The sequence below is a fragment of the Oreochromis niloticus genome, linkage group LG10, assembly GCF_001858045.2.
Source record: "Oreochromis niloticus isolate F11D_XX linkage group LG10, O_niloticus_UMD_NMBU, whole genome shotgun sequence".
NCBI lineage: Eukaryota > Metazoa > Chordata > Actinopteri > Cichliformes > Cichlidae > Oreochromis > Oreochromis niloticus.
The window spans coordinates 15941684-15957690 of NC_031975.2; the positions used below are offsets into that span (position 1 = coordinate 15941684).

At 38.7% G+C, this 16007-nt stretch overlaps 1 protein-coding gene across 1 annotated transcript; it reads right to left on the reverse strand.

The window, feature by feature from the left end:
• Positions 1-8: 8 nt before the first annotated feature.
• ccna1 (cyclin A1) lies at positions 9-9268 on the reverse strand. Its single transcript, XM_003458268.5, has 9 exons — positions 8957-9268; positions 4201-4347; positions 2293-2512; positions 2110-2204; positions 1736-1962; positions 1392-1596; positions 1169-1282; positions 937-1070; positions 9-823 (listed from the first exon to the last, which is right to left on the reverse strand). The coding sequence occupies exons 1-9, from the start codon at positions 8957-8959 to the stop codon at positions 778-780; spliced, it is 1191 nt and encodes a 396-aa protein (XP_003458316.1). The 5' UTR covers positions 8960-9268; the 3' UTR covers positions 9-777.
• Between the last annotated feature and the right edge of the window lie 6739 nt (positions 9269-16007).

The window sequence follows — 16007 nt, forward strand, 5'->3', positions numbered from 1 at the left end:
TTTTATTCAGAAAAATAAATAAAACAGTGACGAAAAATCTTGTGAAACTATGAACTTTTATTGAAAAGTTCATATCGTCAAAAACATTTTTGAATCAGTCATAATACATAATTCTAGCACAATACTACTAAATACTACCTTCCAAAACCTTTTCCATTGCCACCATGTACATATAAAAAGTGACTTTTAGTTCACTTTTATATTTACATTCACTGTGCAGAATGGTGCCTTAGTTCAGGCTTAAAAGGCGGTTTGTTTTAATGCAAATCGTTTTCTAACGTTTCTAATGCTATCGTTTTTTTTAAAGTAAATCTTGCGTTTTGTGTATGTATTGCACATATACAAGTGCTGTAGAAAAAAAATGTTAATAAAAGTTTAAAAAGCACACACTGCAAATATATACAAATGTAAAAAGCAAATATTGCGGATGAAAAGACGATGGCTGTGTAGTGATGCAGGAAATCATCTGAGGTAACCACTTCTATGGAAACAGGATTTCTAAGAGGTAAGAGGTGGCATCTTACCAGAAAACAGACATTTTCATGCAAAACAACTCAAAAAATATCAGACACAGCTTATTACTAAAAGCAGTGTATTGCAGATATCTGGAACATCTGGACAGGTTCTTTTCATCTGCATGAATTTAAAAAAAATAATAATAAAATGTCCAGATGGGCTTGTTTGAATAGCCTTGGCAGCAAATGTCACTTTGCTTGCTTGTTTGTTTTGTTCTTCATTTCATTGTGTTTATCAGAATCAGATGGGTGAAGCAGTGAGTCAAAACAAAAGAGCAGGGGGAGTGATCCATGACACGCCACAGTACCTGTAAACAGAGACAGAAAACATCCATTAAGACATGCATCATGACAGGCTTTCATCTTATAGTAGTCGATTTTAAAGTGGTTTGAATTTTAAAATACATAAACCATTCCTTACTTTGAACTTTTGTACTTTTCTCTGATGGCCTGTAGTGGGCGACTCTCTGCGCTGGCGTATAGCTTGTACAGGTCAATCAGGCAGGCAGAAATTTCAGCCATCGTGTATCCGCTAAAAGCCACTAAAGAATCGGGCTAAAGTAGAAAAACAGAGGTTAAAAGTCATATTTTTTTCCTAATTTCTTGAGAAATTTCTATAAAATTAGATTAATAAAATAAAATATCAAACTTACCCATAAAGACTTGTTTATAGTGTAGGTAGCTAGGCAGTAGGCTGCAGCAGCAACCATAGATGGGCTGTACTGTAGAAATGGATCTATTTCCAGCAGGCTTAACTCCGCCACATACTAGAAAGCAGAAAAGAAAAAAAATACAATAAATAAAAATAGAAAACCATATCCATATCCCTTAAAGGCAGTAGGCCTGACTGCTGCTTGAGTGGTTCAATTTACTCACCAGAGCCAGGTTTTTGGTGTTGGCACAGACAGACTGGATGGCCATGAAAAGCTGAAGGAACGAGTTTATGGTGGGTGCCGCCAAGTTGAAGCCCAGCACACTTAGAAATGCTTGCTCCATCTGGAGCAGCTGTGTCTTAGTGTAGGTGTTGTCTGTGATGTACACAAATTGGTCGAGTTTAGGAGGTGACTTCTCCTCATATTTTCTAAAAAGAAAGAAAAGAAAGAAAAAAAAAGTAGCAGGTCAGATGGCATGTTATATGTGAGGTTGACTATTAGCACAAACTATTAGCAAAAAACAAAGGGAAAAAAAAGCATTGAAATTAGAAACAAACAGTGACTTACGCAGCAATCACTAAGGCAGCCGTGCCAACCAGCTGCAGATTGCCTCGTTTCACATTTCCGATGAGGGAGAGAAATCGGTCCAAGTAATTGATAGCAAGATGAAGAGTTTCAGCTTGAAGTTGGAATTCCTGCACCACCTCAACCATCCAGTCCACCAGAACGACGCGCATGTCATCCGTGATCTCTGGGTGTTTCTCTAAATACTTTGGCCATGACCTGAATTTAATCTGCAATCACAAGCCAAAACATTATATAGTGAACTCAAGAACAACACGTCATAGTTACATTACAATAAGGTTGAAAAGAAATTATGGAGGTCACTGGACAAAAAAAATAAATATAAATAACCAAACATACAAACAAAAAATTCAAACCTCATTATTCCTCAGGTGCTGGTGAATCTCTCCTGCATACTCCAAACAAAACACCTCCTCTGATTCAGAAGATGTAGAAGCATCCCGGCATGGATCTATACAAGTAAAAAGCAAAGAACATTAAGGAAAGAGGAAAAAAAACATTTTTCCTTGGTAGATTTTTTTTATATCGGTCAAACTCACTTGAACTCAGCTCCAGCATGATTACCATATCTTCATTGTGCAGGGTATTGGTTTCCGCATCTTGGTAATAACGGTATCCGACAACTTCTTCGCCAGAAGCTGCAAGGACAACTTCGCAAGCTTCTTCGACGTACACGTCATAGCTGGAGCTGGAAGGGCAGCCCAGACAGTTGAGTTGAGAGCTCTCTGAGGTTGAGCTGTGTTTGGAAAACTGGCCACCCTGAAAATGATAATAACCCAACATGATGGCCTTGGTTCCTTAAAAAGAAGAAAGCTGGATTTCTTGGGTTTGTGACGATGTCTCCTCTCTCCTCCAAGAGTCTTGTTCAGTTTTGAAATGACAGAGGGGAGAGCTTCCAGATATTTAAACCCCCAGTGGGAGTTGGTCCTGAGAGTCGTTGACCTACTATTGGGTCGAGACATTAGTGAAGGTATGAAAAAGGGGCGTTGATCATTACTGAGACTAGGGACAAAGGGTGAAACCCCTGTCTACCATTGTCCCATTCATCATCGTTTGAGTTGTTAAGATTACCTGAGGCAACTTGAGTGGCAGCTGAAACTCCTGAAGAGGCTTCTCAAGTCTGTATTGGGAGTCGTTAGACACCACCCGTTTTCAACGATGGTCGTTCACAGTGGACAAAGGCCTCCTTTACACCTTTCTCAAACCATCTGTTTTCTCAGTCCAGACATTGTGAACATTCGCGAGAGTTTCCTTTCTCCTTTAATCAATGTAGTGGAGTCCTATGTTGATGAGCTGTCACTGACCAAAGCTTTGATTCATACAGTGCTTAACAAATTTATCTGACCAACTCCCAGTGTCAGGTTTATTACTCATCCACCCTAAATCAGCAGTATTGATAATCACCAAAAACACTTTTCTAATTAATTTCTAGTTTTAATTTTTATTTCATTTTGACCTTTTGCTTCAAGTCAGTTTAGTTTGAGTTGAGTTTCCAGAGTGAGTTTGCTCATTTCAGCTTAGTTCCTATTTTTTGAAAATGTTTCAGTCTTAGTTTTAGTTATTCGTAATTATTTTTTTATGATGGGTAAATACCAGAGACAAGATTTAGGGACATCAGTAAATACATTACAATAACAACCCATAACTTTTTGGAAAGCAGTTGACACAGTCATCCACAGGCTCAATAAACACAACTATCAAAGCCTCATGAGGCAATTTCTGATTAAAAAAAACCCTATTTATTATTATTTGTTTTACTTAGTTCACAAAATAATTGCAATTTAACTTTTTTCAAAGGTCTACTTTTTAGTTTTTTTGTAGCTAGTTTTAATTTTCAGTTTAGATTTAATAACCTTGGTTTCGGTAATATTAATCTACCAATACGCGTAAGATCTTTAATCAGAATGACAATTTTAAGTATAAAATATAATTATTACTGTTATTTTGGTGAACAGTTCATTTTCAATTTTACTGTTTTACAAAAAAGCAGGAAAATGAGCGCGTTATGTGATTACGAAGCCAAACTAAAATTATTTACTTGCATCCCTGAACAGAAAAATCCATTTTAGATGTTAAATCTTATGCTTGATTAATTTCTGACTTCTCAGACAAGACCAGTATGTTGGCTCAAATCTGCGTACAAACATGTACCCATATTTGAGTAAATACAGTAATTGCTAGTTTTAAAAAGTTTTTGAGGTATTTCTAAAATATTTGATTTTTCAAAACATTTGCTGTACCTGGCTCATGTGACAATAGTAGCTCAGCGACCTTCGGGACCAAATCCAATGACACATCTCCATTAGAGGTTGAATATCAAATGAGGAAACCTCTTAAATGAAAGCTGAAACGTTTACTTTGTCCTAGATGACTGAGAACCAACACAGACAAGCTAACATGATCGTCGTGTTAACAGGGGTGGGGAGTGTTTTTTCTCTGTCACCTACCTGGCTGTGGGATCGACCTCGCAGTTCATTTTCTGACAAGACACCGAGCACCGTCCGCTGTTTGGACCTCTGCAGCGTATCTACTCTGGCTGAAGGTGCCATATTTTCTTTGCTGGCTCGACTGCCATGATTTTTGCTAAAGTTCATCTTTAAACAAAGACATTGGAAAACAAAAGGTAAAAATATGCTTTTTTATACAGAAAGATTATAATGATTATCAGATCTCTGTCAATTTCCTGTATACATTGGCAAACACAGCAAGCAAGTATGAAGACTTTACTTTCAGAGTAAAAATGCTTTAAAGCAGTATAGCAGCCAAACAGGATCGCAAGTGACTGATTTTAAGTTAGAGAAATGTTGGAAAACACATTAAAGATTTCGCAGCGCTGAAGGGGATGAAGTTGTTTGTTTTTTTAAAACAATCATATAAAAAACATCATATAAGGGAGCTCAACTACAGTTTTAGTCAGAAGTTTATACGCATTCATCATGTGCATCAAAGTCATGGTCACTTTGGGCTTTTAATTATTACTTTCAACTGCTCTTTTAACAGGGTGGAATAATTGTACATCATCTTTAATAGCTTTCTATAATCCACACAGGCTCAAAAGTATATAAGCAGGCTTAAAAATATACATACACACCCCACTAACCTATGGTATAAATGTCTCTTTGGTTAAATGTCTCTTAGCACGTTGTGGCTCAACCACATGCTTTTGGTAGCCATCAACGAGTTGGTAGGGTTCATATTTAAACTAGGGTTTCCTGACATGGACATGCGCCACACATTTTCAGTCGTGTTAAGGTCAGGGCTTTGGGAAGGCCATTCGAGAAGCTTAATTTTAGCCTGCTTTATCCATTACAAAACCAGTTTTGAGGTATGTTTGGGATCACAGTTGGAACACCCGACTGTGTCCAAGCTTCAGCCATCTAACTGTTGTTTTGATGTGAAGTTGAAGAATTATATATCATTATTGCTTACTACATCTACTTGTCATTGAGGCCAAATAGCTTAATCTTTGTCTATTATTATGTCGACAAAAAAGAGAAGGTACGAAAAACGGGTGCTGGTCATTCCTAAGAGTGGGGACAAAGGGTGAAACCACTGCCCCACATCACCAGAGGCAATTTGAGTGGCAGCTGGAACTCCTGAGAAAAGCTTCTCAAGTCTGAATTGTAAGTAGGTGGCTGATAGCTGGAGTCGTTAGCCATCACCCGTTTTCAACGATGGTCGTTCACAGTGGGGGGCTTTGGTTTCCTTTACTGCTTTCTCAAACAATCTGTCTTATCTGGCCCAGGATGTAAACCCTGCCAAGAGTGTCCTTCCCTCTTTGATTGAAGATCAACATAGCCAAGTCTTTTTCTGATGAGATGACGTGTAATGATTTGGAGTGTAATGATTAAAGCTTTTACTCATATATTGCTTAACAAATTTATCAGACCCCCTCCCAATGTAAGGTTTATTCCTAAACCCCTCTGGCCATAAAACTTTTCTCCAACAGGAATTTGGGTCATCCATGTATGCAGTTGCAAATTTCAGATGAGCATGAAGGTGAAAGTTTGTGTCTTCTTCCAGACTTCAGAAACATCTGAATAACCTGTACTTATATAGTCTAGTTTGAACTGATGATCTTGGAATCTGCAGCTGTCTAGAAATTGTTTAGCGACGTTCCCAACTTCTGTAACTTACAATTCTCCTTCTTAGATCTTCACTGAATTTCTTAGACATTCCTATTGTTCTGAGCATTGGTCAATCCAATGAGTGCTGTCAAACAAATCTTTTTTATCCTGGCAAACGAAAATAACGGTTGTAGTCAACCATGATCACTAATGAGAAATTAATACTCCTTGGCCTTGTCAAGACTTTTTGACCACTTATAAAAAGATTTAAGTGAATGTATGTATTTGAGCCTGTGTGTATAATTGTGACCCTGTGTGGATTAGAGAAAAAGTCAATTCAAACTTGTGCACCCAGCCATTAAAGATATTTGCTGTACAATCTTAAAAGCCCAAAATCACCCATGATGGCTGCATGTAAACTTCTGACCACAGCTGTATAGTTACTTTTTGTGTCCCCCCTGGCATCATGGGTCAGAATTTGTATCTAAAATTTGTACTGTGCCCTTTTTAAAGCTCTACCAATTTTAGTTTGTCACAGATTTTTAGCTGCACTCCTCCTGTGAAAAACAGGAGGTGAAGGATGGATGGCAAGGATGATGCTCAGTGTTGTGCTGCTTATACTATAATTAAAACTGCTTTTACTGAAACTGTTTGGTTGAAGCTGGCAAAACCCAAAATTCGCAGGGCATTTGTGTCAATGATAAATAAATGTAAACTTCTAACCACAACTGTAGCTATCAAATATGAGAGGCAGGGACCGGTGAAGCTACGTGAAAAAAGCATGGTTTGATCAGTTTACTATTTAGAAAAACTACTGGTGTCAAATGAGGTAAAAAAAAAACAAAACGGAAAGTTGAAAAGCGAATCTTTTAGCTCTGCAAGTAAAGATACAAAAAAAACTGAAAAAGAGAGAAAAGTAATAGGTCATCTTAAATCTACATGAACTGAGGTCATAACAACAGAAGAGCTGTGTGCAAAAGATATTCAGTGTTAAACTGTGTATTCCTGAGCATGTCTTGGTTCAATAAGACAGTGAGAGATAATGGTTTTGTAACTCATACAAGTGACATCTTCATAACTGAGCATGCATCAAGACATTTTTACTCACTTTGGCAAAGACTGCCTAAACCTGGTGCATGAGTACAAGCATACAGCTTGTAAGATGGCAGATTACAGGAACCGAGATTCAGTCACAGATGCAGAAAAATTACGAGTCTAAATCTATAAATGAGATCCTCTGTGAAGGGTCTCCAAGCTTCAAAAAACCTCCAGCTGGCACAGAGTCACCTGCTAAACGAACAGGTGAGACATTTTTTTTTTAACCATTAATGTGCTAAAATCAAAGTAGAAGCAGATCCGATAAAGACTTTGAGTTAAGTAAACTCTTCAAAATGTATTTGAATTCACTGAGAAGCCCGTCTAATAGTCTGAGATCAGGCAGTAAAGGAAGTTTGATCTACTTTTGATCTTCTAATCAGAAGTTGTGTGTCACAAACATCAACACACTATGTAGACAAGCATGGCATAAACATGGGCGTACCATAAGTTCCCCAGTTTCACCCAGTATGGCCAATTTGCATATGGAGGAAGTGAAAGGAGGGCTCTATTATCCTGTCCTGAAACACCACCGAGCCATATAAACATATCAGGACACAGTTCACTGATTACATTAACTCATGGTCTTTGATCAGTGGTCATGACAACTGTATACAGTCATGAAACTGACCTCACAGCCCATTGTTAGTCAGTGGTGCTCGTTTCAGTCATTATCTGCATGTATTGTTTAGGAGGGTGGGGAAACCTGGAGTCAGCTAAGAAGAACCCACTTGGATGAGTGGTGAAAAGTTTCTCCCACTTAAAATGCAACGTCCAGATGAACAGAATCGACTTTCTGTGACTTCAGAAGCATAATCCACTATTAGGATGTTAAAAAGCATAAAAGTATGAAAGTATAAAAGTTCCCAGAGTGTAAACACAGTGTCCTTTCAGTAATTCTGTTTCTTTAAAGGCATGTTTTTAATCTTTCAGTATGCTGTTTTCATATTTTCTAAAAACAAAATAAAGAAACATTTACAGTGGTGTGAAAAGTCTTGAGCCACCCTTCCTTTCTTTATATTTTAGAAAAATGGAAAAGTGTTTTTTGGAGGACAGATTTATTGTGCAAACACAGATGGAAATGCAGGATACGTTTCAAAAACGCAACTGAAAATCAATGTTTGCTATAAACACCTTTATTCTTGGGCACAGCCTGAACTCTCTTGGACAGGCTTTCTTCTGTTTTCTTTAAGAAGTCAGTAATGTTGAGGTGTAATTTAGCATACATTTGCCATTTTTATGTTCCCTTCTTAAGAATGGCTTCTTGAGAGCCAGCCTTCTACTAAGACCATTTCTGAGCTTAAATGAACAGGAAATGTCTCAACTGAGGGGTCAGATGCAACTATCAGGTCCACTGTCAGGTCTTTGCTGGATTTGGGGAGGGGGACTATCTACAGTTATCAGGAACAGTGCACATCATGTAACTAACAGCTCTCTGGGGATCACCTTGCTGATGGAAAATTGTGTTTTTGTAAAATGAACAAAAAGGAATTAGAACAAATGATGATGTTTTTTGGACATACTTTTAAGTATAGTATTAAAAATAGTTGTTGTAGATACAACGTTGAAATAGTAATTTTAAGCTTTAATAATTTGTGACAATGTTAATGACTTATCAAACAAACAAATAAAAAAAACCAGAAGAAAACAAAAACATTACTCGGACGGGTCAGAAAATAGGTAAAAAAAATAAAAATAAAAACAAATCAGCCACAGAAAAAAACTGAAAGCTCTTTAGAAAGAGAGCTATTGCTCAAAACCACTTAAAAATACAAGAAAGTCTGGATCATTGGAGGAAAAATATCAAGAAATCAGGGGTGACTCAGGACCTGCACAGTACTATGAATATTCCCGGTGCAATTATGGTCTCACATTGCCATGGTTACTAAAAATTAGGAGAGGGAATTAGTCAGAAAAAAATCAAGGAAAACAGGATGTTGCACTCTGAAAAGACAGTGCATCACCCCGATGTATCACAGAGCACTGCCCGCTCATGGTTATATGCACTTTTTAGTGTATTTGTTCCTAACTGTAAACTCACCATGATCAGGATCAGTGTAGTTAGCAGTTTAGCGTTTCAGCGTCACCACCACCGACCCAGTCGGACAAACGACAGCTGCCGCTGACTTGGTTGTTGCTAATCTGTACAAACAGCGTCCCCTGGCTCTCTTCACGTGACTTGAAGCAGGTTTCTGGATGTAGCAGCGTTTTTTTTCTTTCTTTCTTTCGGCTAAGTTTGCCTCGAAAATCAGCTGTTTCCTCCCGAGTCTCTGTCCAATCACGTGGCAGAACGCAACTGCCGACGGTCAACGTCACACGGGTTACTGGATTTATCCGCTCAATATTTTCCCGTGATTGATTAGTTTTATTTGAACTCTCCACAACCCTGACTGTATATGTTATAGATCAATCTTAACTGTTGCCCTGAGGCGAGAAAAATGAGTTGTGTTCGGTCAGTGTTATTAAATCTACAGGTGCTGCAGGGGCTGTAGGAGAATTATTGAACAGGAAGGCTGCCGCTCATTAAAGTGGCATGTATAAGTTATTAACACTCTTCGCCAAACTCCACATACAAATTGGTCTTTTTCCCTCTTCTGCTTTATGAATAATGTTAAACATTATTTTTAAATTCTTTCTTACCATATTCGTCATCTATAAAGTTGTGGGTTTTACAAAAATATGCACACTGATTAACCCTAACTTGTGTAAAGTTTTGAGTACAAAATCTATTTACTTTTATTTTCACAACTATAAATATAAATATCTACAATATTCACGTTGTGTCGTCTCTCACTCACATGCTAAAACATGGGAAGCCTGGTGATGGAGGAACTATGTGACAGCAGAAAGTAAAGACGACATTTATCTGGGTCACTGTTTAAATCTGGTGACTCCATCAAGCAGCATTTGGTAAAACACCTGAAGCTGTACAGGCCTGATAATACCACCATGTGTGGTCAGAAGTTTACCTTCAGTCATCATGGATGTCATAGCAATTTGTGGGATTTTGATGATTTCTTTCAATTTCTCAATCAGATGCTTTTAGTAGCCATCAAAAAGCCTCTGGCTGTGTATTTGACCATTTTTCCCCCCAACAATGGACTCTTCCCACTGTTGAGGTCTGGGAAGCCCTTCCGCTCCCTTAAGGCCAAACCAGAGAGAATGAGGAGGAGCTTCTTCCCTCAGGCTATTCGTCTCTAAACCAGGTGTAGGACTGTAGGACTGGACTCTCTCATACATCACATCACTGCACATGCACTCTAATAATAATAACAATAATGTACCTCATTACGATACCTCAGTAACTTGTTTACTCAATTATAAACTGTTACTTTGCACACTGTCTATTTGCACACTTTTTTTTTTTATAATTTCTTCAATTTGTTTATTGCACATTTTATTTTAAAATGTAACTTTCATTCTTAGTTCAAACTTTACTTCTTAGGTTAAATTCTTAATTTATTCTTTACATCTTTCAGAGCTTACTTCGATGTTCATTTTTTATCTATTGATTTCACTGCATGTCGTACTGTGTATGATTGTGCATGTGACAAATAAAATTTGAAATTTGAAATTTGAGCTTTCATGGCCGAATTGACTCAGTTCATTTAAATGGGCTGGTTTTCTGGCACTGAGCCAGCTTTTAAGCTGTAGTGAATCAAGATCCTTAAGTAGAAGATAAGTTATCATGTTAAAAGAACAAACTTCAGCACCACGTCTTGATGCATGCTCAATCATGGAGGTAAGGAAGTCATAGAAAGTTGATTTTATTCATCTGGACGTAGCATTTCAGTGGGAGAAACGTTTCGACACTCAGGTTTCCTGCAGGTTTCCCCAAACTTATAAACAGTACCTCTGCAATGACTGAAACTAGCACCCCTGGTGAACAATGGGCTGTGAGGTCAGTTCTTTAATCATTAATATGCAAATTGTCATGACCATTGATCAACAACCACTGATCAAAGACAAGCAGCAATGCAAATACTTTTACATTTTTAAGATGACACATTGTCCAAGTCACAACTGACCCATTATTAGATAATTACACCAAAAAAACAAGAACAAACAAGCAAAAAACAAAGCGGAAACATATTTTTTTAGGGTTTTACATTCATATTCAAACCTTAAAATGTATTCCAAGAAGCTATAAATTGCTAGAAGCTAGAAATACCTTTATGTGATGTGCCCCTGAACAGGTAGTTTACATGTACATAAGTATACACACAAAAATTCTAGTCAGTGGATTCACAGAGAATCTATGAATGATCTCTATTGTGTTTTGCCTGAGAGAAAAATAAGTGCACATTTTGTGTAGTCCATCAGGTGGCAGGCTTTCTCTTCAGTCATGGTGCAAAAAAATAATAATAATAATAAGATTTGAATAAAATTCTAAGCATATGACACTGTGACCCTGTTAAATTTAATTCGCAAATAAGCCCTGAACTTTTGCCCACTCAGGAAAGGAGGTGATGCAAATTGAGGAAATCTTCAGCTAATTAAAATTCCAAAGTGGCTCAAAGTGTATGTCTTTCTTTGGCAACAGACCTTGTGGAATATTCTTTAATTATTATTGTTGTTGTTGTTTTTATTAGTGTTATTTAGTCACAGCAGGAACTACAGGTATAGAGGCATTTAGAAAGCAGTGAACACTAACTCAGCTTGTCATGCTGCTGCTGAGTTTAGGGATTCCCACTTGTAGCCTTTCAGTCACAGAGATGCTTCTTCAGCCTCAAGACAACCATCGCTCTTAATATTTTCTGACAATCATATTTTTTGGAAGGCTGCTTCGCTTGTAGCCCACTGTGCCTTTTTACTGGCACATTAGCAAACCTTCCACCTTTAAACAGAGTCCACAGTGTTTCAAAAGGACTGTTTTTAGACATATTTTCCTCACACATATAACAATATATTCATGTATTTAAATTTCATGTTTGATGATTTGCCTTTAAACAGTGCTTTCATGCCACAGCAGAGGAAAAAGCATCTTTCTTCCACTGTAATATGTCATTTTTAAACTCAGCCGTGTATTCTTTTCCTCCAAAGTAATGTGAAATGTAAATTGATACGTTAAAATTTGAATCATCTGTCATCTGTTGAATCAGTGTGTGGGGGAAACAAACACACACCAAAGACCTGATAATCTATTCTCGCCTATTTTGTACAGTAGGCATGGGGGATAAGGTTTCCTGCTGTGGTTATTTTCTTCTGTCAAAATAAAATCAATATCTGTTCACAGAGTGCTGAGAGGAGGGACTGCACAGGCACCGGCTCATGGGACACAAAGTCTGTCCGTCTTCCTCTGTCTTCTTAATCTCTCATTCTCATTTCCGTTCATTCCCTAAGCAGATGCAGATTGCCCGTGACAGATAGCATAGGGCTGGTACCATTTCATTAGTGGGATGCATTGCCAGTGAAAGGCTTGGATGGATCAGATGTGCTGGGGGTTTGAGCAGGAGAGTCCAGGAAACCAAGCTGAGGACGAGTTTCATATCTCAAGGGGGGCCTCCGGTCCAGGGGTGTTACAGCGCTGGGAGGGACCAGAGCTGAGACTGTCTCCCATCCTGAGCACAGAAACGTTCCAAAATAGAAGCAAAGATGATGAAAGTTGCCACTAACTTGGAGGATAAGGAGATGAAAAGGCAGCCCCAGTCTGCTGAGGATTATCCTTGCTGGACAGATATTTTCCAATTCATTGGTTTTTGCAAGAAGAAAAAAGATTTAATTGGTCATGAATGTATTATCAGAGACCAGTGAATCACCCCAGTGACGGCACATTTAGAGGATGGCAAACTGCAGTGTAGTCAGATATATCTTCTTACAGTTACCTTTTACTTTTTGTCATTTTCATGCCACAGCTGCTCAAAGAAGAGGAACTATTATGTAGCCAACCTATACTGGCAGCTCATGCTGATTAAGCTTATCCCAATCCCTATTCCCACAAGCCTATTGTATGGCCTTGTCTCTGCAGCCTATCTGCGCACGCAAACACCACACAGAAGAGGTCTTTAACTCTAGCATTGCTTTGTTAGTTGCTGCCAAGATAGGCCGTGTTAGGTTGAAAACCAATCAGCAGCAGTGACTGGCTCTTAAAGAAGGCAATCAGTGCTGTAATAAGCACGTTTTCAAATCAGAGAACTCCACAGAGGACAAATCATCTGTGCCAAACTGAAGAAAACTGCAGGACGGAGTCTAAGCGCTCACAGGAAATGCCAACAACCTACATTAAATATGATGACTACAATCTTTCTCCCTTGTCTGTTAACTAAAGGTCATATTGTTTCCCACCCTCCACCTACTCTATTTATTGTTTACTTACAAGCTGTCATGTAGATTTAAGGACTTTTTAATCAGGGATATGACGCGGAAGCTTGGTGCCAGTCTGATTCATTAAGAGGTCCATCACTGCAGTAAGCCAGAGGCATGAAAGGAAAATTAGCACAGAGAGCAGGGGTGTGCTATTGTCTGTTTCTTATAATGGCAGGATAATTATGTTGCTTAAATCAGGATGCCGTATAACACACACACACAAACACGGGCTGTTCAGTTTATAACCCCAGGGCTACACTTTATATCACGGCATGCCACAATAACAAACCTTTGACAAAAAGTTTGTTTACTGCTTTTTTCCTTTTTTTCTTTTCATTAATTAAAAAAAGGAGAGGAAAACATAAAGGAGGAGAGAGCAGAACAGAAAACAAAGTCAACCACTTGATATTCACAGCAAAGACAAAACGACTCAGTAATCACGCTGAAAGACAAAGTGCAGCGTTTTGTCCTTGTATCCCCAGTACCTTCTGCGGACGGCTCGTACATCAAATATCTCCCAGTCAGAGCTGTGGGACATATGAATTATGAATGTCTGAGTAAGAGACTAAGGGCTTCTTTTTTTTATTTGCAATTTAAGGGCCTCAAATCTTTTGGTGCAGTAAATTATTCATATATTCAAATGAATCTGACTTTGAGGATGTTTTTTCTTTCTTCTCCTCTTTCATGAATTTAGAGTGTACCCTGCAGAAGGAGAGCGAAAAAAAAAATTGCAAAGTGCTATTAATGGTAAAGTTTGGAGCAGGATCCTGCCTCGGTCGGCTGTCGGACTTTTGAGCTTACGCTTGTCCTCTTGTGGTCGAGCTGCCCGCACTACTAGGGGGTGGTTTTGAAACAGCCCCAGTATCACATTGCTATCTCTCATTGTTATTCTGGACAAGTGCTCGCCTATCAGGCTTCTGTCCTGTGTGTGTGTGTGTGTGTGTGTGGACATGTGGGTGTGTCACTGATACGCCTCAGTGTGTTCGTTCTGCTCCACGCTCTCAGATCTCTGAAGATCACTCTGATTGGCACGCCACCGCCATGAGACGAAAAGCGGCAGTGTGCTGCATATTTATTGGTTTCAGAATCTTTCAAATGTCACTAATAATTTCGTACATCTTGGAGACAAAGGCACGCTGCCTCCCCGTGATTAAAGACGCAGCAATACTTTCTCCTGCAGTCAGGAGAGGATATGAAGCAGTTTTCCTGTGCTCATCACAGAGTGAAATTTTGCTTTTTATGAGCCTCCCTCTCAGCGGGATGCTCGGCAAATTGGTTCAAATTACCAGAGGGATGTAAATCATATCTTGCGGCGCATCTAAAATGTACGCATCTTGGAACATAATCCGTAACTAATATTGTGACACTTTCCTGCCGTTTATCTCAGAGTTTATAGTCGTGTTCACACGGGTTTTAGCAAACAGAGATTTTTTTTCCTTTGCCCCCAAAATGCAGCTGTACCCCGACTGCTGCATGTTTCTTCTCATTAACATGCAGTGCAGAGACTGGTGTCCTTACAAGGGCAGCTCTAGGATGGCATGGACTGAGAACAGGCTGGGAAATCAGGGAATGACATGGAATCGGCAGCTACTTCGTCGCCTTCTGGGATTAGTGACAAAAGCCAGCTGAGGCCGAAGCTCTTATCTCTATCCTTCAGTCCTCTGTCTTGCTCTTACACACACACACACACACACACACACACACACACACACACACACACACACACACAAACACACACAAGAACATTTGAGTTTGCACATAGGGAGAGTGCATGTACTCACATTGCCTTAATTAGCTTTGCCAAGCATATTCCCTATTAGAAAAAAAGTTCTGTGTGTGCAATGATTCCCTTTGATAGGTTTAGAAATAGTCGTCTATGGTGTGAGATCAAGCCAAATAATTATTAGAGTAGTTAAATGAAATGCAAAACCAGCTTTTTATTGGGTTGCCAATCAAAATATTTTCCTTTTAGGAAATATTCCTATATATATTTGTGCAGATGTAATAAATCAAAGACCTTTTTCTAGCATAGCTGTCAGAGTACATACACCTGAATACCAGCTGTGATGTTTGCCGTTGCTGGATTTGGATGTTAAATAAAGTCATCTCATCTCTGCCCTGCGTTCTTCTTTGCTGCTATTCCTCTCTGGTGCGCATGTCAGCGGGCAGATGGCAGGAGATAGAGGCATCTGTGGAGGAGGAGGTGCCTTTTTCCCTTCACAGAGCAGAGACAGGTGACATCTGCCACACAATTAACACCTCATGAATACCATTAAGGTGCTAACAAGCATAATTTATGCTAAGTCAGATGAGACTGGATTTTATTTGTGAGTGCTTTACACCAAAAGAGGACATATCTAGTCCTAAGCAAAGCAATTTAAAGGTCGGTTCATCCAGATAAAATAAATCATTTTTGAAAAGTCAGGTAAAGTAGGGGGGCGGGGCATTTCAAAGTATGGTAAGAATTTTAACTAATTATAAACACATTAAATAATTATAATTAATGGGTTGAAATCTTTGATAGAGACATGCAAAGAATGAATTCAGTAGCTTTTCCTCTAGAGGTTTTTAGCTTTTGCCTTTTCAGTGAAATATTTCAATTCCAGCAGCACCTGAGGTTACGGGACCCTTCATTTAATGACATGATCAAGCTAATTTTTAATGAAGTAAATGATCAATAGCATGCTAACATGCTAAACAGGCATGGTGCACACAATAAGAATTTTATCTAGTTAAAATTAACACACTGGCATCATTTTCTTAAAAGGTTTTAGCACGCTGAAATT